The sequence below is a fragment of the Saccoglossus kowalevskii genome, chromosome 8, assembly GCF_978046115.1.
Source record: "Saccoglossus kowalevskii chromosome 8, keSacKowa6.1, whole genome shotgun sequence".
NCBI lineage: Eukaryota > Metazoa > Hemichordata > Enteropneusta > Harrimaniidae > Saccoglossus > Saccoglossus kowalevskii.
In genome coordinates, this window is record NC_140648.1 from 27,810,376 (window position 1) to 27,833,959 (window position 23,584).

General features: G+C 37.3%; 2 protein-coding genes across 3 annotated transcripts; one reads left to right on the forward strand and one right to left on the reverse strand.

The window, feature by feature from the left end:
* Positions 1 to 940: 940 nt before the first annotated feature.
* Positions 941 to 11,555, forward strand: LOC100376907 (1-acyl-sn-glycerol-3-phosphate acyltransferase alpha-like). 2 transcript variants are annotated; one of them, XM_002741982.3, is made up of 6 exons: positions 941 to 1,540; positions 6,319 to 6,458; positions 6,599 to 6,774; positions 8,241 to 8,342; positions 10,582 to 10,654; positions 11,041 to 11,555. In XM_002741982.3, exons 1-6 carry the CDS (start codon positions 1,329 to 1,331, stop codon positions 11,184 to 11,186), a joined length of 849 nt encoding a protein of 282 aa, XP_002742028.3. In that variant the 5' UTR covers positions 941 to 1,328; the 3' UTR covers positions 11,187 to 11,555. The 2 variants fall into 2 exon arrangements, with proteins under 2 accessions (XP_002742028.3, XP_077862293.1); XM_078006167.2 differs by lacking the exon at positions 941 to 1,540 and adding an exon at positions 4,691 to 5,086.
* Positions 11,556 to 11,994: 439 nt separating this feature from the next.
* Positions 11,995 to 23,365, reverse strand: LOC100378047 (carbohydrate sulfotransferase 1-like). Its single transcript, XM_002741991.2, has 4 exons — positions 23,227 to 23,365; positions 14,329 to 14,443; positions 14,062 to 14,190; positions 11,995 to 13,324 (listed from the first exon to the last, which is right to left on the reverse strand). The coding sequence occupies exons 3-4, from the start codon at positions 14,183 to 14,185 to the stop codon at positions 12,291 to 12,293; spliced, it is 1,158 nt and encodes a 385-aa protein (XP_002742037.1). The 5' UTR covers positions 14,186 to 14,190; positions 14,329 to 14,443; positions 23,227 to 23,365; the 3' UTR covers positions 11,995 to 12,290.
* Between the last annotated feature and the right edge of the window lie 219 nt (positions 23,366 to 23,584).

Consider the following 23,584-nt stretch of genomic DNA (forward strand, 5'->3'; position numbering starts at 1 on the left):
AGGACATCGAGAGTATCGTTTTTTTTCTCTCCAGAAGCAGTTGTATTATGAATTTATTACAGATACACCTTGGAGGGAGTGAGCTGTATTTTCTTGTCATTTTTATTTTATTTATTAACCTGTCTAACACTGATCCAAAATTACTTTGGGTGCCAAATAACACATGGTGATATTTCATGAAACATGAATTACATTTATGTTAGAAGATGCAAATCAAAATTCGTGTGTTTATTTGGTACAGCAGAGAGTTATTTCGACACAGTAATAAATGAAATGAAAAATAATGAAAACCGAATCTCAAACCTTTTAAGGGTTCCCTATTTGAAAAAAAATGGGGGAAAGTTCTTTAAGTTTTTATGAACAAATATTGTTGTGGGTGAGAAGAAAACAAATAATTGCACAACGACTGCCTAATGGGGAACATGTGAAAACAAATAAAACATATGAAGGAATAAAACATAAAAATATGCCACCAGCAGCAACACCTCAAATGGGCAAGCCGTAATAAAATCAAATAATTCCAATTTTAACATATCAGATAAATTGGTGGTGCTTATCATATCTGCCAGTGAACTTGACAGTCACATTGCACTTGCAGGAACCATTGTGTAAAAAAATACATTTGTAAAAACCATACCAATCACGCGATGATCCTCCAAATTTGATGCAGCCAGATACTGACGAAGTGAAAGATATTGGTACCATGCAATGCATTATGGGAGGAAGTGTACACTGAGGGTGAGAGTGTTTGTTACGTCACCGTGATAAACGTTCATTATATCCAGACAATTGCAAATTTGTTCGCCGATTATACCAGCTCCGACAAATTAAAGCAATTTACATCTACATGCGAGGCTGTTAGCGTGCAGCAGATGGTCAAATAATAACGAGATAAAGTACTGATAAATAATTAATATTATACTAGTTTATTCATATCGTCGAGACATACATTATATTTTCTCCCTCGTCACTGTCAGAAAAAGAAAGAAATTTTTCTGCAAATCTGGTCTAACCACCGAGTTATGCCAAAGTTGTGTCGCTGTCTGGCTCGGCCTCGATCGAGAATCTATTTTACATGACTATTTCTGATGCGACGTGTAAGTACGTATATATTAACATAAGTAACGTCATATAATATACGAGACTGGCGGTTAATGTGGGGCCAATCGTAATACGATAGCTTGCGTGAAGTGTGAACTCGTATACGTTACACTGTTGTTTTGGTTCTTGCTGTTTACGAACTGTACCACAGACATCCCCGGCTAGTACTTGTACGTCGATATCTTTCAATGATTCAGTGTATCCGTGGGAGACCCGGATGAGAACGGATGATACGACCAATGGCGATGTACATGAATTGTCTACAGTGGATTGCCGGTCTAATTGCTGGCGGTGTATTCTTATTGTATATACTTTGCCAATTTAACCGGGTAGTACATTATCACGTCAAAAACGTCTCTTCAAACTTATGGTATGCACTATTGGGCGTTTTTGTTATACCGTTCACCGTTTGGAACCCGTTCGATCCTGCTAATACAAGGTGAGTATGCTCCACGCTGTGAGGCGGTAGTCTATATACAGTCATCGCGTTTCAGGACCCACAGGTTTAAATAAACTGCGGCGAGGTGCCATTATGTTACGGTGACTGTTGACCGCCATGCAAGAAATGAACACACACCACGCACGTGTCATTCATTGTGGGCGATTTTGTTTACGTCAGCATAAGGTCTACTTAAATATAGGTCAACAGTTCTTAAACATTTGTTTTTCTATTCATAATGTCAATAATGTAACAAAGCCTGATCTGTTAAAATGTTGTTAAACTTATCGATCCGTTAAATGCATGTAATCTTGTACCTTGGAACCCATTTTGATAATAGTTTGACATGTTGAGGTATCAACAAACTTGCACCCTAGAAAAATTGATGGGACCACGACATTGACGACCTGTATGCATAACATAGATGGAGGCAAATATAAATATATTTGATTTATTGCTTTTAATTATAGGTACATTGCAAGAATAAATAAATAAATAATTAAATAAATAAATAACAAATTCCACGCTCGACGTTAGAGAGGTTTTTTTTTGCCACGGCACTGTATTACCAATAAAAAGTGTTCGGAAAGTACGATCTCAGCGGTATAGTTGTTATATTACATACTATTTATTGTGGATAACTTCAGACAGTAGATCATAATACAATTAGTTGAAGTGACTGGTAGGTTGATAGGTCATAGCCTTATTGCTACGCATAGAACCATTGCCAGTACGAGAGAGTATGACGACCCCTCACGATCGGTGATGACTACCAGGCTATCTTTATATAGCATGGTAGTTCACAAAGTCACGTGGTGTCTAACCTACATTCAAGATTGGCCAATCAATTATCTAAGGTCAATCTGTTTTCAAAATACCATTGTTGTAATGCAGTATAGTAAACGCAGTGTTTCGTGTCTTTAGTTGACAGTACCATAGACCCCCAGCATACTTTAAGAATCTATGATGGTACAAAGTGTTTAGGGAACGTATCATTTCAATGCTTCACACAAGAAGTCGGTAGTTTAATTATCTACACATTATTGTCTAGGTGTTTTATATATAGCTATTTATTATACCTTGTATTAGAATATTAAATTAATACACATTTCTCAGTTGTAACTGCTACCGTGACTAATGAAGTTAAAATAGCCAGACTGTCCGTAAACTACTATACACATGTTTTATAACGCTTCGATGGCTATTTTATCTTCCCATTACAGTAATATGATATCCACGAAAATATCCCTAAATCGCTCACATCGTATCTTCATAATACTAGTAAACACAATAATGCACGCTGCCATAGAGAATGCATACTCTGAGTGGACACCCATTCAGGCGTACCATCTGGGTCCACTGGCGTTACACTATCAATGACACGTGTACCAATATTAGGTCTCACTCGTTGCTACTCGCGGGTGATTAATCAATTTGAAATCCCTTTACTGTAACCCACAATCTCCCGGACGGTGGGTGGACACGCTAACCATTGCAGGGGTAACACATGTAATTAATGTTGCATCCTTACCGGTTTGAATAACGCTGGTTGAAATTAACAACTTACTATAAATGCTTTATTTTCACTTGGAATTAATTTTCGCTATTTTTGCTGAAGAAATGATTCAGTGAAAATGATCCGTGGCACATCGTGGCCATTTCACAATGTAATCTCATCCTTACAATTAATTAAATAAAAATTTAGTATATTAGTCTTATTTTTGACTCGTTGTTAACATAACTCTGTACTATGGTATTGGTGATATATGAATTGGGTGCCATAGGATGATACTTGATGGCCAACCAACCTAATTAAATATGTATTTTGCATTGTACGAGTGCAAAAGAAGTTATTAGGAAATTAGGATATTAGTACCAGCTGTTTTATACGCACGCGCATAGGCCGATCCTGTCAAATCTCGTCATCTGTTTTGGGGCGTGTCTGGTCGATGTGAAATTGCTTCAGTCATTGGGAAACGGAATTGACTGGTGTCTGTGTGAAAACCGCTGTAAAGTGGCGGTAAAATGAATTTGCGCGGTTTTACCAACATAGTAAACACTGAGTAAACCAAACTTAGTACTCGCGATACTAGTGCAGACGACTATGGTTGAACAACCATGATAATAAATAGCGGGACTTTGGTGTTGCACATTTAGCACAGAAATAAAAGATTCGCCCACAGTTGGACAACCAATCATTTTATTATTGGTCACGATGAACCTACTATTTCATCAATAACCAAATATACTATTATCCTATTCCCGAATTTGACATTTGTTTATTTGGAGTAATTTCCAATTCTACGCCAGGTCCTTAGTAATTAATGATTCCACGTATTTATTTGGCCGTTATTTGACAGACGTAAAATGCCATAATGATAATTCGCGGAAATGTAAACACACTGAACCTGATAATGAATTAAAAATTTGCCAAAAAATACTAAATTTGCTATCTCATGGAAATAATTAAAATCAAAATATTTGGCGATATATTAAGTTTTGCGTCGCATGCACACGATTGAAATATCATATAAAATGGGTCTAATATACTGATGTTGTATTTATTTATTTGTAAGAACGAGTTTACATCCTGGAATGGCCACGATGTACCACAGATTGAAAATAGTTTTTTTTTTTTCAGCGAAAATTAATTCCAGCTAAAATAAAGTATTTTACAGTACATTCTATAATACGCGCTTTGGCTCATTTTTTAAAATTTGGATCTGAGCGCCTCGGTCAGTGAGTCCCAAGCGACGATAGCAACACACGCTAAAAACGCAAAGGCTCATGGAAGCATGTTTGTAGACAATGACACGCTATGGCCCCCGCCGACAACCGTGACTACCACTATAGTGAGCCGCTGGTGATTTCTAGCAATTTACATATGTTTAATGGCAGGTTCTATTACGCCAGAGATACTTACTGCAATGCAAATCTTCACAGAAGATTGTTCCTGATTGGCTACTGAACCTTAACACATAGCAGTCAGACCAGTCAGAGAACAGCTTGTTTGCTGGCAGGTTTTTTTTCGACGAATCAAATTCTGCCTTGTATATATGCTTCGACTCAACTGGAGCGTGCCTACGTTACAAGCGACGGTTTGCAAGGGGGCCCGAGTTACACACTTCCTGCATGTGGTCACCTTAACTTACACGCATTTATGGCCGCAGGAAATACGTGTGTGACGTCACATCATACGAGATATATTATACGAGTCTGTCGGTTAATATGGGTCAAACGTAATACCTTAAACCATACATCCGTGGACTGTGAACCTTTCGACGTTACTCAGTTGTTTTGCGATCACACGTATAGGGGACGTTGTTGGTAACGCTACGTATAACCACTGGCGGTACACATGAATTGTCTACAATGGATTGCCGGTCTAATTGCTGGCAGTGTGTTCTTATTGTATATACTTTGCCAATTGAGCCGGGTAATACATTACCACGTCAAAAACGTCTTGATAAATTTATGGTATGCAGTATTGGGTGTTTTTGTTATACCTTGCGCCGTGTGGAAACCATTCCATCCAGCTAATACAAGGTGAGTATATAACGCTCACTCCGTGTACACACTTAACCTATCATGGCCTGAGTATACGACCAACGTGTCTCTTTAGCAGTCACACTAAACTGCATTGAACCCGGACATTACAGCGAACATTAAAGACGAACAAGACGAGAACGATTACCGACTAGCGCTCGTCCCACGTCGAGAATGTTCGGTGATTGGTTAGTGACCCTACTAACCGTCATGTTCATTGTACACTCACAATACTAGTAATCCATACATGTAATGTAGCGCATTTCAATGGTAGAAACGGAAGTGCAAGCACGAAAATCATTTGCAATTCGTCCCTCCCACAGGCGCGCATGAAATGGCGAAATCCCAACGTTGTCAATTGGCAGCAAAAGGGCGTTATAATCTCTTGTGCGACAAAGTCCAATTTAATAAGACCTTCTCACCTGAATTCTATAAAGTCGTCTTATGATTGGTTAGATTTTTGCACCTGTACGCTACTCTGAAATTAAGTAAAATTTGCATACACGATGAGTGCGACGAGCAGAGATGAAGATAACCAATTACTGTATATTGGCAATCAACGATGGAGACTGACGACCCGATACTGACGTCTTTACGAGAAGAAATTAACCAATGACACTCATTGACTGTTATTTCCATCAAATAGCGAAATATAAAACACGTGACATTGTGGGCGATACTGTTTACCTCATCCTATTATTAAAATATAGGTCAACAGATATTTTTACTGAACTTATTGTTAACAAACCCTGGTCTGTAATATCTTTTATTGACAAGTCATGTGACACTTGTACCTTGGAACCCTGTTCGATAGGACGTTTACACAAAAAGATAGCATTCACCATGGGCACACCGATGGAGGTCTGTTTACGCCGACAACTACCCGTATGTATGAAGGGCATGGGGGCAATGTGTATATCATGATAATACATTTGTTTTATTAAGTTGGCAACTATTTGCTTAAAACAGAAGGAACGAGTATAGACAAAACAACAGGTCAAGTTGCGAAAGAACGGCAAATTATTTTTGAAGAAGAGGGAGGGAAGGATGGCGGGACTGGAGGTGGAACGAAGGAAATAAATTAAGGAAGGGACTTATCATTACCATGCGCGGATTTAGGGAGAGGCGTGACAGACGCGCGCCGGCCCGTTCGGCTGACAAAAACATTTCCTCGGCTCCCCGATTACCAAATTTCAGGATCCGACGGTCTTTACTTTTTACTTTATTTCCAGATGGTTTACTTTTTGGATCAGGACATTGTGTACAAAGGAAATATTTGATGTAAAAACCAACGTAAAAAATCTACACTATTTGGACGCAGACGAACCACGTCTACTGGTGGGAAATCATCAAAGTACTATGGACCAAATTGGTGAGTGTCTCTCCCAAATATAACTATTCTGATCTGATCAATAATTGTCACCATAAGTATAGAATTCTATGTTATTTGTTTTTATTCGCCTTTTGCATCTCAAGGGAACCAGGTTGTCATGACCACGCTTTCTTTCACAGGAGCTATGGAGATATGGCCACAGCGGTGCGCAATGGTGGCGAAAAAGTCGTTATTATACGCAGGTACTTTTGGTATTGCGGCGTGGTTATGTGGAACCATTTTCGTTGACCGGCGCAACGCCACCAACGCCAAAGAAACTACAGACAACATTGTGAACATTATTAAAAAGAAAAAGGTAACGTTACAGAATTTATTTATTATACATACATTGTACCATAGACCCTCCAGTAGGGTCTATGATTGTACATGTACTTACTTACCGTGATGTAGCTCTATTTCATGCCGAATTAGACTGCCCTCAGCGACAAAACTGAAAGCATTTTTTAAGCTTCGTCACAGCGCGGCGTTTGAATTTCCTTTAAGCATCATCACATGGGACCTATTTCGGACACAACGGCTGTAGCGCTTCACTTAGTCTGCGTGTACTTCTGAAATCCCAGCCTCGCTCTCATTACAAACTACAGCAATTATGACAGTAATTATTAGGTCCCCAAATGTTGACATAAAATTACGTGAAATCTGTAATACATTTGTACGCGGGCTCGTATGTATTGTATATGTCATAAGCTATATTAAAGGAAAGATTAAGTAAAATAACCGTTTTTTTTAAGTGCAATGATGTCATGGACTAAATTACATCAACTACTGGCTGTAGCAATATCAAGAATAATGTTGTAGTTTTTATTCACGCAACAGAGGTAACCCAATGATGTATGATTTTACTAGTGAGCACTATGGGGTATGTTATCACCCTTCGCGAGAGACAACGGCAATTACTAGTACTAGGAAGTCCCACCCGACTGCCCAATATTCGGACATTTTGCTAGTGAGAATAGTACGGATAAGCCGAAATTAAAAAAATCTCCGTGTAACTAAGTCCTTCACATTGCCATAATAGTATAACTTTTGATATCGGGACCGAGTGATCTGATATGTAAGCAAAGGTAAAATTGGTATCACATTTTCTGTATCGAAGACATGACCGCGACCCGCCCCACGGCGCAAATCTTCAGACTTCACACAGTATCTCGTGGGAAACTACCCCACTTCATTTTTTAAATCTGGTTGTGATAACGATATCGTAAATGCGATAAAATCTATGTGTCGTCACTAGCACTTGCAATTTGCATTTACAGAAAAAAAGTCAGGAGAGACAACAGTGACACTCAATGTCCGGAACTGTCGCCTGGCACAATATATATATATATATATAAATGCGATAAGATCATTTAATGTTATTAAGTCTGCTGAATATGACCACCTAAATAATATTAGTCACCCACTCAACTTTCCTGTTCCCAGGAACACATAATCAACTGTTCAATGACACGTGACAAGAAGTTTTTCTTGACTAAAATTACCCCACTTTAAAAAAGGACCAGAGTAACTAATAATATAAATATAAACAATATAACACCCAATCTCATATCAAACACTATTGATAATGGCTTTATTACATTTCGTATATTTATTAATTTGCAAACGTTATCTTCATTAAAGCGACGGTCCATCCGACTTTTTTCTTGTCAGTTTTATGGCATTACATACAAAATGACGTATAATATATGCAAATGAACGACACATCCGTCAAACTGATCCAGATTTCACTAGTCGTCGCATTTTCATTGTTATTGTATTCAGACCAGTGTATGGATGTACCCTGAAGGCACACGTAGTACTAGTACAGACCTGGATATGCTGCCATTCAAGAAAGGAGCGTTCTATGTTGCAATACAAGCCCAGGTACGTGTCTGTTCTATTTTTCATGATCAAAGTTTAATTTTAACGCCATACTATATCATTCCACCTATTACTAAGTACCAAGTAATTTCGTGTCTACTACCGAGTGAGTACGTGCCTACCGAGTTAGCTCGTGTTTAATCCCGAGTAAATTTCGTGTCTATTACCGAGTGAGTACGTGCCTACCGAGTTAGCTCGTGTCTAATACCGAGTAAATGTCGTGTCTACTACCGAGTGAGTACGTGCCTACCAAGTTAGCTCGTGTCTAATACCGAGTAAATGTCGTGTCTACTACCGAGTGAGTACGTGCCTACCGAGTTAGCTCGTGTCTAATACCGAGTAAATTTCGTGTCTACTACCGAGTGAGTACGTGCCTACCAAGTTAGCTCGTGTCTAATACCGAGTAAATGTCGTGTCTACTACCGAGTGAGTACGTGCCTACCAAGTTAGCTCGTGTCTAATACCGAGTAAATGTCGTGTCTACTACCGAGTGAGTACGTGCCTACCGAGTTAGCTCGTGTCTAATCTCCAGTAAATTTCGTGTCTATTACCGAGTGAGTACGTGCCTACCAAGTTAGCTCGTGTCTAATACCGAGTAAATGTCGTGTCTACTACCGAGTGAGTACGTGCCTACCAAGTTAGCTCGTGTCTAATACCGAGTAAATGTCGTGTCTACTACCGAGTGAGTACGTGCCTACCGAGTTAGCTCGTGTCTAATCTCCAGTAAATTTCGTGTCTATTACCGAGTGAGTACGTGCCTACCGAGTTAGCTCGTGTCTAATACCGAGTAAATGTCGTGTCTATTACCGAGTGAGTACGTGCCTACCGAGTTAGCTCGTGTCTAATCCCGAGTAATTTCGTGTCTACTACCGAGTGAGTACGTGCCTACCGAGTTAGCTCGTGTCTAATCCCGAGTAATTTCGTGTCTACTACCGAGTGAGTACGTGCCTACCGAGTTAGCTCGTGTCTAATCCCGAGTAATTTCGTGTCTATTACCAGTGAGTTCGTTTCTACTACAGAGTGAATTTATATCTATTACCGAGTGAGTGCATGCCTACCGAGTGAGCCTGTGTTCTAATCCCGAGTACTGCCGATTGAGTTCGTTTCTACAACCGAGTGAATTCTTTTCTACTACCGAGTGAATTCGTGTCTTCGTTCCGAGTGAGTTTGTGTCTACTACCGAGTGAGTGCTTATCCTAATCCCGAGTAAGATCGTGTCTACAACCGAGTGAGTTCGTGCCTACTACCGATTAATTTTGTGTCTACTGCAAATTTGAGTTCGTTTCTACGACCGAGTGAATTATTTTCTACTACTGATTGAATTCGTTTCTATATTCCGAGTAAGTTCGTGTCTACTACCGATTGAGTTCGTTTCTACAACCGAGTGAATTATTTCGACCACCGCTTGAATTCGTTTCTACCACGGAGTGAGTTTATGTCGACTACCGCGTGCCAGTAGAAGCAGAATATATACCGTGTATACTGACATGATAATCAGAGAAACTACGTCTCTGTATTGGAATCGCAAGACTGTTAAACACATTGTAAAAAGGTGAAAACACACCGTGACTAATCAAGCCTAGTTCTCGTATTATCCTGTACCCCGGTGAAATGGACAAAATCAGCTTTTAGGGTGACAGTCGTCGCGCTGCGCATGTGCGACATTTGTGTTGATAAACATTGATTTTCCCACAATCCAACGCGCTCTTTTAATGGAATCACAAGTATGAGGTTTGACCAGGGCGCGACTGCACTAATTACCGCCGGAGGCTCCTTCACACCTTCCAATCACCTAAAAGAATACCTAATTGAAGCTTGGTAACGTCTCAGTTTGTACTCGTTTATATGAGACCCATATATCTCGCGAATGCGTGGCGCGACGACTACCGTCCTTTAAATTATTCTCATTTGAAAGTTCTGATGTTCGTGATAAAATATACATGTCATTCAGGTCGGTAATTTGACTGTGGCTAGTATGTTCTTTGATTTCGCCCAGAACAGTAAGTTGACCACTCTAGGATAATGTGCGAAGGTTTACGATCCCGCAACAATGTGATTGGTTACCAGTACTCGTGAATAACTGAGCTAGAGGTAACTGACAATCATTCTCCTAGACGATAGTTTTGAATTATCGCCTTGGGATCTAAATATTGTCACAGTAAGAATTGTAATGATACCATGGTATTTCGAAATAACACAATCGATATATAACGCATCATTGTGTATTTACTTTGCTACTCAGATTCCTATTGTACCTGTGGTGTTTTCCAACTACAAAGACAGTTACAATCCCAAGGAATATCTATTTCAACCAGGTAAGATATCACGTGGTCATAGTAACGTGATTGGTCATCAGTGTGAAACTATGATTACCATTTCTGGTTGAAAATATTTGTTTGAATCACGAACTGAATGATAGTCGCAAATTGGCTCGAGATCTTGTTAGTCCTAGTTCGTTGGTTACACCAAAACGCAAATCTGCATAACGCTCTGCATGCTGGGATTTTTCTGACCCTCATGAATATTCAACACTTTCCACAGATCCTCGCTGCTTATCGTTAATGTTGTTGTATGACTGAGCCTAATGACACCACAGCTCAAGTCCTGGTGATTGAAGTGAAAACTAGTTTTTCATGTGAACTCGAAAAACACAACTCATCACAAATGTAATGCACGCATTGTCATCATATATTTTTTTCAGTTGAATTTACAATGACTATTCTACCTCCAATAAGTACCAAAGGCAGAAAACTTTCTGATGTCCAGGAACTCTCAGACGAAGTGAGGGAAGTCATGTTAAAAACATATAGAGAAACGTCACCAAAAAAGGCCACGAAGAAAGACTGAGAAATTTACACCGTCACGTAACTGCATGGAATAACATCTAATGGTCGTTTGTCAGCTTCCTAGAACAACCAATCCTGTAGGTATAGCGCCCCCAAAAGTACAGAACCGAATACCGTATATACGGCACCAGTGCTTGAGATAGCACCTGGAAAGTTGTAAAATTATAATTCGGTACCGTTTACCGACATCGCGTCATTCTACCGTTTGTGTAGCGTGTTGCATGTTTAGTCAAATACATTGTGACTCAAGTCCAAGTAAACAACTTTATTTTTTACCCTATTCCCGAACACTACATTCAAATTGAATCTATTCTATTTTATCAATGTTTTTTTTTTGCAAGTTTACAATTAAAAACTTATCTGTACTTTATAGTTTGCTCATGCTTAATCAGAGCTCTTACTTAAATAAAACAAAAGCATACTTTGCATTTATGCACTATTCATCATGGAATGTCACAGTATGACTAGTCACATTTCTATCCTTGTAGCATTCGCCCTCTAGAGGCCAATTATGGGTGAATCAAATAATACAACGTCTTTCACGTTACCTTTTACGAGCATTACGCAGTACTTTGTGACAGTGTTACGTAACTACCGGCTTATAACCACGATATTACCATGCTGAAGCCATTCAATAAATGAAACCGTTCGAGAGATCCGTGAGGAATATGAGCATGACTCACCCACCCATTCTTGACTACAGTGTGGTTATCCATGATGACAACCGTAAAACACGTAATAGTGGAATTGTATCCCGTTTTTTAACGATTTCCAATTTAGTATAACTAGATACAATCATACGTGAAGAATGTATTTACATGCTTTATTTTCGCTTTGTGATAAGCATGAAACAGAAACTACTTTCTTCCACATAATAATATGGCGTCGGCTCCGGGTTATTCTAACCATTCAGCGCCACATTTTTAATTTGTATGTATTTTTTTTATCCGTTCTGTGTTAATTGTGGAAAAATATATGGAATTACAGATTGGCTAGAGGTCTCGGGGAAAAATGTTGTGATAACGTTTGGCATATGAAACAATTATTCACCTTTATGTTACGAATGTTCTTGTTCAAATCGATAATACCCAACGTAAGGCGATGTTTAACTCAAATAATCGGGTAATGGTCCCAGCACGTTCGTCTCTTCATTTAAATCTGTCGGAGATTTAACCTCTTTGTATCCTAGCAACGCCATACTGATAGAGCATTTCTTCTGTATGCTGAGAATATCCGAAAACGGCATCTCGTTTCGCCATTTTGTTGCTACAACAGAAGAGTTGCGAGATCTACTAAACTGGTTTCCTTTTGTTTGATTTGTGTTTTCTGAAATCCACTGCTTGACTTCTGTTGGCATTTCTAAACCAATAAAATCATAAATGTCTTCAGCCTTGGAGTGAGGGTGTTTCGCTACGTCCTCGTATCTAATTCGCATATAACGACCTTTTAGCCAAGACGCAGACGTAGAAACGATATTTAAATTCTTCTTTATATCCTTGCATAAATCCGTAACTTCGTCCCACTCGACGTCTTTTCTTTCAAAATCCAAGTTTTTACTATTTAAATTTTCTCGTGAGTTCATTATTCCCCTTGGATCGCGCACTAAATGTATAATTTTCAAGTTCAATGCTGGATCTACTGCCAGCGACCGCAGGAGTTCGATATCATATATACGTATCGTTTTTAGAGCCTTGTACAAATACGTGCGACAGACATTTGTAAAGTTTTCAACTACAATATCGTCTGTTGGCACCTTATGTTTCCCACACAACGCCGACTTAGAGAGCGCATTACTAGTGGAACAAAACAATGGGTGCAGGCGTGTCATAAAACGACTATTATTAAAATCGCATTTAAATATACTGTCAACCAATTCGACAGATTCTGCATCAAATATATCGGGATTCATGTCACCCTTAAGCACCTTTTCCGTAAAGTGGAACAGAGGCTCAAACATGTACATGACCTTGGTATTTTGGTTTAAAATTTCTCCAAGGAACGAAGACCCTGTTCGTTTGCCCGCCAATATGATGATATGTTTTTCACTTTTCACCTTCTTACTAGTAGAATGCATTTCAGTATTTCCCGGTATCCGAGTGTAATCGACCCTCTGCTGTTTTATACCAACAGTCAATATGTCTGAAAAATATTATGCAGAAAAATGAAAATTAAGATAATGAAGTAAAACAAAAAATAACAAGAAAGTGCATCAGCTCACCACCATTATATCTCATCTTGTGTCTGTCTTAAGTCGTTGTGATTCTATTTCAGTCATTTCTGATAATTCGGTGTTCTTATTTTCGGATATCAGTATTTTGTCGACACAGAAAAGCTATGATTTCTTCCACAGACTTGCGTAACACAAATGCTCGACGCTAGATGGTATCGCACATAAACTAACGAAAATATCACAAATCGATAATATGTTCATTTAACACTCACAATAAACCGTTTCAAAACTGATTCGAAGGATTCAAATATTCGAGAAATTACTAAAATATCATCACAAAGACTACAGACCGACCCAAGAGGCGTTGTAGACCCACATGTATAAATAAACAATCGTTACAAACAAATAATTGTTATAACAATACAGAAACTTGTAACTTTGATTTATTTTTTTAGAATCTACTCAGTGCTTCATGTCAGATCAAAATACATTTGTAGGAACTTATAAACACTATCTATCCTTTTCCGTGTGTTTGTATTTTAACACTAGGATCATTTAAATCGATATGCGCCTATAAAAACTTGTAACGTATTATTGTACATGAACGTGGATCCTTCATTCTCGGACAATATTCATGTTTCCATTCGCCCGCTACGTTGTGATACAAAAACATCAATGGTTATGAGCATGCATTTTTATTACGTACCTCTTACGTCGTGACGCAGAATCATGACTGCTATGAAAACAGTATTTATAAACACGCATGCGTATAAAACAGAAGACCTGGGCAGTGACGTCTTCCACAGTGATTCTTTACAACTGCCCGTCATCGTGGCTAGCATGAGACGAAGTTAATATATATGAAATAGTATTATATAAAATGATGATAATGGGTTTCTAGAATATTCGTAATATCTACTTATTCTGAGAAAATGTTTCGAAAGCGAAAATAAATTAAGTAAAGTATAATTACCAAAACTGATCGTTCTAGGTAAGATGTTCCGAGGCCAGCGGGCGAGGCGATTCCACTACGTTCACAAATGTAAAATAGCACGTATCACAGTTTGTTTCAGGGTGAACCATCTAATCTGTTGAGAACAATAATAAAATCTGAGTGTTATTTGAAACAGTTGCATTACTGAACATTACGCGAACAAGCGTCAATTGGGTAGCACATTCCTACTATAACCAATCCCCATGCCCCCAAATCACGCCCTCTAGTGGTTATGTTAAAGCGTCGATATCGGTTTAATCTGTGGTCTTTCATGTTATTGAACATTCAAATTGTTGATGAAAAAAACAAACACGCTCCAAAACACACTTCATCCATTTCCGTCATGTTGACGTCTCCGAAGCTTCCGTCACTGGAGGGCGTGGTTATAGAATTGGTCACGTATTTAAGCTGAAGATATAGATGACTACGATAGTGCGTATGTCTTACCAGCGTTTGTCTAAGAAATTACGTGATGGTTAATTTCGCTATTGTGTACCGATCTATTTTTTATTTCATAAATATTACGTTTCACCAATATTTAATTTCATTGTAACAATGGAATAAAAGAACAGTTTAGTATCTACAACAAGCACATTTTTTTTTTACTTCCATGTGCAGAGATGTATTGTTTTTGGATAAATATTTGTGCATATTAATCACCTAATTTGCATAATTGATACATTTTCAGCTATTCCACAGATATCTCAAGTACTAATCATCACATTTCAATGAAACTTGGTACATAGATCCTTTAGGACTACCCAGAGACCTGATTAGTTTTAGGATAAATAATTGTGCATATTAATTACATAAATTGCATAATTAAATTAATTTGCAGCTTTCACACTGATTTCTCAAGTACTAATCATCACATTTCAATGAAACTTTGTACATGGATGCTATAGGACAATAGACAGACCTGGATAATTGTGGGTTAAAATCTGTACATATTAATTACTAATTTGCATAATTAACCATTTTTAAGCCATCACACTGATATCTAAAGTACTAATTATTCCATTTCAATGAAACTTAGTACAAAGATGCTCCATGACAATGTACAAACCTGATTAGTTCGAGGTTAAAATCTGTTTATATTAATTCCCTAATTTGCATAATAATTCATAAATGTTGTTGGTTCCAATCACATTTCAATAAAACTTGGTACATAGATGTTACATTGCGCAGGCCTCATTAGTTTTACACTCAAATCTGTTCATATTAATTTTCTGATTTGCATTATAAGTTTTCAGTTTTTCCATTACTATCTCAATCAAGTACAAGTAATTTTGAATTATATTTAATGTGTCTCCAATACTCTCAGCACATGGGAGTTCTTTCTAAGCTTTCTTTGATTTAATTTTTCTATGGACAAAAATTAACATTGGACATGCTATACGGGATGGGAGATTACGATCGTGGCAAGCGCCTCGCCGCTACAGGCAGTCACGCTATAACACCGAACCCACTGACTGCCTTAAAAATAGTGTGTAGTGAGCACTGCCCTTAAAAGTGACTAGTTGGAAATGCCAAAGTCGAATCTCGGACAATATGAACAATATGTAGATACATTTACGCGTTTATAAAGTGTATTAATTTATCACCAATGATAACATATATAATGAAGCAGATAATCAACAGATATAAATAGGATAAAATATATCACACCATATGTGAAAATTGAATATTTGTTCAACTGATATAGCATTTGAAAACACTGATATCCTCGCTTGATGAACAAATAGGTTGTCACGGAGCACATTGGTATATTAGGTGTATATATTGTTAAAATAAACCATATGGAAGAAAGCGTGGGAATGTTATAATATTATAATTATCAGTAATTCACCAGTGTATATTCTGTCTATTCTAACTGCGTTAGGATGAACTTTTACGTTGCTATTTATCTTAATGACAGATATGTGTATAAATGATACTTTCATTCAATTGAAAGCAATTGCATTCAATATAGCTGTTGTGTAGAATCACCCGCACAGTTTATGCCATTCGCCTGAATCGCAGATATCTCATTATGCCTGTTAAACTACAAAATTGGCGTTTGTTACTATTTATGTGCCGTGCCAATAACAAGCGACCTAGGGGTGCCTAGATAGGCTATATGATACTGGTAATGAGCAAGCTGATATTGAATAAAGTCAACAATCATGGTCGCCAATAAATATAAATAACCATACAGATTGTCACGAGAATTACGGTATGCAATAATACAATAAACAGATTATGTCTTCCATGTTCAATGTTTCCTGTATTGAGTATTGTATTTGATTACATGCTTCAAGTCAAAGTTTGAAATAATTCTTCTACAGTAAAATTAGATACAAGGCTTGACCTGTAATTTGGTTTACTATATATATTATATATAGTAATTATAGTCCTGATGATATAAAATTGTTCAGAAGGATTGCATAGAAAGATCACGGAGTTCAGCGAGTGGGCAGGTCAAGTCATTATCAAAAAATGATTTAAGAGGCGGCCCCAAAATCCCCCCAAAATATTATCTTGCTGGTGGATTTTATCCCAACATTAAAATGTTATTCAAGGATGCTTATATTTCTTGCCGTTAATAAAGAGGGTTTCCATTATTTATATGCCTGGTTCATCATCACCATCACTTTCTTTTGCGTCAAACACAAAGACTTCCATATACGGTTCCTTGCTAGCACTCTCCATTAACATATATAGTACCTTGCTAGCCCTCGCCACCCCAACTCCATTTACAGAACTTTGCTGACACTCTCCACCTCCATAGATCTTTAAAAGCCACTTAGTTGGGAATTGTTTTATTATATGTACTGCTAAAGAAGTGAAGATGCTGTACAAGTATTTCACTTAACACTATATTTTATTGCACTAAACAAATAAACAATTGTCCTGCTACTACATGAGTCATCTAAGTTACAGTGCGTAAGTTTCTGTTCAAGATTCATAATTTATTCAATTTTACATGATTTGATTTCAGCTTTTTAGTTTTACAGCTGTCGTACTTCAGAATATTGCTTGGGTTCATGTCTTTGGGAGCTCTTCCATTATATTAGGATCATTTTGTCAATTCTTGCCCTTTCAGTGACATCATGGAGTGAGTGTTTCGCATTTGCAAGAAACTGTCAAAGAATAAATTTACATGGTGTCAGAATAAGTTTCAATTGTTGTGACTGCAACATCACACAATTATCTTTAAAAACTAAATCTGCAGAATACGCTTATTCATATTCCATAAATAAAAGTTTGACATTAACCCCTTTTGAACATTACATGTGACAATTACTTGATATGGAGCACAAGCTGCAACAACATGGTTTGGTCAATGCATGACTATTCGCTGATATACAACAGAATATTGTCAAATGGAGATGAAATTTATTAGACATTCTTTACCTTTCTTATTTCAATCCAAAACTGTTCACAAATGCAGATGATGTTCTGAAAAAAAGTAAAATAGTAAACAACATTGTAATACAACAAACACAACTGGAAGCATCAAATATGTGTTTGTAATTCGCTCCATAATCGTTAATCCCGAAAATCGTTATCCCAGTTGAATGCCATATCATCATAGTTTGGCAAAATCACCGTACATTATCATCTTTGAATTTGCATTGTATATCAAACCAAGCACACTTATTCTAGACAATCATTACTGAAATAAAACATGTGTATGTTCTGTATTTTAAATTCTCGTTGAGCATTGACAAATATATTATGCGATATCAAAGCACCACAGATATTGTGAGCGTAATGTCAGAAAAGGTTTTACTAGAATCATCAAAATGATAGGATGAAAAGATTTACTACCAGAGTATACGAAAAATAGGGATTCTTTGCACATTCCAGATTTTTCAAAATTAGACAATTATATCAACCAGTCAAAAAAATCTGCAGGACTAAATCTTAGGAAAAAATAGTTCCCACCGTGTAAATAAAAACTTTCATCAAGTTTATCAAAAAATGTACTACAAGGAAAAACAATTAGATGCAGTATGCTAGCGTCGGTTCGAATCACACACGCAGTGCACGGTTACTTCGCTTTGACATAATATTTACCATGCCGTTTATTCGATGTTATTTACAGATTTTGTAATGGCCCACCCGTTATCTTTTCATGAAACTTATTGTTATTTGTTTTAATGAACCACAAACACTTTTCTTAATTCAAAGCAATTCCGATCCACAGCTCCGCCATTCATTGGATATTAGACGTCATTAGATAATTAGGTCATTAAAAACCCTGCAAAATGTTATCCCCAAACTAGTCGTATTTGGAATGTGAGAGAAAATCTATTCATGAAACAAATACTCACCGTGAAAATGAACAAAGTTCTGAAAATATGGTTTACCAAATAAACAGATGAACACGTTTAGCGAAACCAGTCAAGTCATAATGGCACTGCGTGCGATATCATCACTTCTATCAGGCTTAAGGCACGTGATGATTGAGCATTGTCTCAGCAGCAGGACGAATATTCGGCCGTGTTTTTGACACGTGGTGTTTACACCAAGCGGCGACCGAGTTCCGGACTCGACTTGACCAAGAACTGTGGGTGCCGGGTACAAAACAAAAACAATTCGGAAAAATCACGTGTCAATGACGTCTGAGCGTGCGTGAAATGCTTTTTAGTCACTGGATTCAACATTATGCTGATGAGGGGTGCAGCTAGGGCATGTCTCCCAGCGATCTGTAGTCGTTGTAGATACTTTTACGAAAAGTGCATCCTTAGATATACATACACAATGAAATATGACAGTCTGATTACACAATTGCAATGAAATCTGGTCATCCATGCTGCATGCTGTTGGTTGCATGAAATAACATCCCCGTAACTAGCAGATGGTGTCTGTCATCAAGGGGCGGTTTTCAGAACAATTACTATATAATTCCGAAAATTATGTATTTCCCAAAAAGCAAAAGCTTTGGGAATAATCATCAGCAACCGCATGTCTGTACTTCTTCGGTATACTGAAGCACGACTGCACCATGACACAATGTTTCACGGTGTCGCCATCATTGAGAAAAGCACCGGTGCAATTTCTCGCCCAACTTGACATTCTGTTTTGCAACAATTTATCGATTTTTTTAGTCGAAATCGCAGATTATGAGTTAGTCTAAATTTAACGCAAACGTCGCCCCAAACATTAATCAGTAATTTTGCCGAGTACATGTGGAAAGTCTCGCAAATGTCATCCGAGAATGATATCGAATTTTCTTTTAAAATTTAGACGTCGGGCAGGCAGGCAGGCAAACGTGAATGTAACAACATATTGATAACTACCCCCCGCTAACACAATGCTTCCCCCAAATCGTACCAAATCAACAATATTGAATTTACCCGCTATATTCCAAAATATAGTATATCATTTATTCAGTTGTATGTCGTGAGTTACGTTTGCAGTTGAATGTGAATGGCTATCGAGGTCAGTGCAAAGTTCATATGAATATTGAAAATAAGTAGGCGGAAGTAAAATTGTATAGGGGTCGAACGGGAATATTCTACGACTTTCCTTGAAAAGTTGACACCCGTGACAGAGTGAGATATACATCAATGCCGTTAAACTTCATACGTACTATACCAAATATTATTTTATTGGAGCAGCAAAGACTAAGTGGACAAATAATTCGGCCCTAGAATATTTTGCTATGTTTTTTCCAGGGTGGATATTTTTTCTGCAAAAAATGGAGCTCATTAATCGACTCTCAATTTTATTACAGGCTTGCCACCAAATATGTTATATTATTAGAATTCCACTTTGTTATTGCGAATGAGTAATCACAAATTTTTATAATCTCCTGTATTTAGCCACGTTTTATATTTAGTTTTATTATTTCGGATACCAAAATAGTAGCAGATACCAGCTTAATTCACTGATTTAGTATTTACTACTATTTTTGTACTCGTGAAATAAAAACCAATATAATTATTTTCTATAATTTCCCCATCCTGGCTTACGTATAATATAATTGTTTGTATATGAAACGAACATCATTGACAATCATTGTCAAAACTCACTTTCAAATCAGCCACAATTCCATGGCTGATGGGGCAGGTGAATTAGCAAACAAGGTCAATCAATCGATCAGAAATAAAAACTGGCGGGACATTTTTTTAGATTTAAACAACTTGGAAAGTGTATACATTTGATCTTACCATAGAAGTAAGTAATAAACTTTCCTCCAGACAATTAGGATTCTGCAATTTTTTTATAATAATGCAGAGACGTTGTTACCATTTCCAACCTAAAAACCTTGCAGGGATAGATTTGGACGGTTGTCGGAGCGGTGCACCAAGATCAATCATGCAGTTAAGAGTTCTCATGAATCTTGTGGGAATGAATTCTTCCATGTGGGGTCTCATCCCAATGTAAGCCCAATTGTGAGTCGCTGCTGGGAACACACTCTGCATGGACCTTACAAAGTGTAACTTCCTCGATTGTTGGACAGACTTGTCCAAAATAAGATCGAGGGTGTAGATCGAGGGTGGACCCTGCACATGAACATGGATATGTTAGCCCCAAGAAGGTGCACTGGTCTTCAAGTGGCACGTGTCATTTCACCTGGTCGATTACATATATGCAACACTTGAGGGCGAATGTTGAAGTTTTAGTGTTTAGAGTATATAAGGCTAGTTTAAAGCCAGTAGTTCGCGCATCTCCAGTGTTAGACTTGGGAACCAATCCAACATCGTATCATTGTACAATTCTATTCAAAACAGCAGCCAATCTAAAGAGCCCGTGAATTTGAACATAAGTCTACATAAGCCTTCTTATAAACCACTGGGGTAGTGATAATAATTATAGTAGTACCAATAAGCCATTCTCCAAATATTAGTTCAAATTACTGTTTATTTTTTCAGTCAGAGGCCTACGCAGGTTTTATTTTTAAACATGTGAGATTAGGGGTGATATAAGCAGATTGTCTGCTATGTAGTGGGAAAGCAACACACTGCCATATATATCCTCCACGAACATTTTGGGTAAAGAAAACAGATACCCAAGCATACAAGGTAACACCCACAAATAATTTTTCTTGACCCCCACCTGTGATTTTGGCAAATACCAAACATCTTGATTGTCAATTATTTATCAGTTGAAGTTTAAGCCGACTGGACTCAATGGATAATGGCTAGTGATAGGTAGACAGTTTGGAGAGGTAGACATAGCACATGAATATGCAAAACTAGCATTTTTGATATGAAGCTTATTATTCAGAGAGGCATAATTTTGTGTTTCCCCTGCTTATTGGTACTATTAGTCATGTGATAGAACCCAGTTTCTAGTTTTTTGTTAAACGAGGCCAGTCATTACCAGTGAGTGATTTTCCTTTGACTCAGACCTTCAAGGTAAAATTATCAATATTATTCTAAGAGTGGTTGCTGGATTTACATCATCAATTTTTGTTATTGAAAACCCCGGCAGATCACACATTTCCTGCATGCATGCTATTATTTTGGTACCATACCTTAACCAAATATTAACTACCCCCGACAAATATGTAATACATTCTACTATTTTTTCAACATTTTATATTGATTATTAACAGTTCATTCGAACTAATCAATTAATATTTTCTTCATAACTGTAATGTATAAATATTATGTAATTAACATGTTATTTGTAACTGTTGAATTTCATTCAATAATTATACTAAAACTTTACAATTATATATCCATCCTAGTCCAAGAATGTTGCAAGTAATTAGGTTGATATAATATAATATTGGCAGCCATAATTGTCGACTATATTTTATGCTCAAAATCCTAGTATCTCTTAGGCCACTCGTTATTGGCAAGGTACCAAAATAGTACCAACTACTAAAATAGTGGCTTGATAGATGAGGCAGTTTTCACTAAGTCAATGAATTGTTCAAAATCGTAATCAGAAATGTTGATTCTTCTTCAACGTGAGTAAAAATATAAATGGGAAAACAAATACTTTTTCGCAATTCCCACATGTATTTTTCACTGACACGTTTTGTATTATAGCATGTCTGGTAAATTTGCTTGTGTTTACGCGTCATTACTTGACTACTATACACGTCACCAGATCAACTACTAGGGTCATAATGAAATAAAACAATTACATGTGCGCAGAAAATATATTCTTTATTTTGTTTCTGGGACTCAACTAGCACATTATTATCGAGTCAATGTAGGTCAGCCGCCATTATAAGCTATTTTGAGTCGCCCTTTTGAAACAGGTAGTGTGGTGTAGCGAAGCTGGCGTTCGAATCACGTGTTTTGTATTTATATATTTTCATAACTTTTACATACAAATTGATATGCAAAATCAAGTTATATTGGGTCGAAACTTCTAGCGCTTTAAAGCACTCAGGGTAGCAACGTTTTTTGGTGAATAAACTGGCTCAAATTTTAATATAATTCGTATGTTACCTCGAGCGTCAAATTAAAAACCAAAATATATATTTAAAATGCTCTCGATAAAAATCGTAGAATACACCCTTTAGCCTTTGACATTGCTACGCAATATTTAATGTTCACCATTCTCCCTCCTGTGGCAGACCGGTCACGGATTGACGTGACTGGGTCCTTGTAATGTAATGTAATGTACTTACTTACCTATTCGATTCGTTGAACATGAAACATCTGCGAAAATTAATTTACCTTTTAGAATAACTATCGACTGCAATTTCGATGTAACACTGTACTAAACAACATTGTAAACATATTTATTTTGCCGCGTAGTATGACATATGTTGTTTCACATCGCCCGGAGATTGTGTACTCGTTAGGTACAAAAACATACATGCGAACATATTTAACCGGCAGTTTTTTTATTCATCAACAATCAACATCGTGTAATATTGAAAGCAAATGAACATAGTGATTACCAGGATGTAATATTTACCTTATATACGCCTGATGACGAGTATACCAAAATAATGTCAAAATGATCAGTCAACAATCCTTGTCTTACTGGGAATACATGCCATTCGCTTCCAATCCTAAAAAAATAATTTGGTTATTATCATTTGCATATCATAAACATACAACCACATTTGCATGTTAATCAGATACTACTTACATCGTGGGCGTTAGGTTGCTCCCTTATGGAATGCGTACGTAGCAGTATTATGCCATGCTCAGCGCATGTTTCAACAACATTAACTACGTTCAATACCAAAAAACAATCCCGTGTCCTATGTTTTGTTTACCGGGCCAAATTCCAATGCAGTTTCTAGTTTCGGCTCACTAGTGAGAGTTTG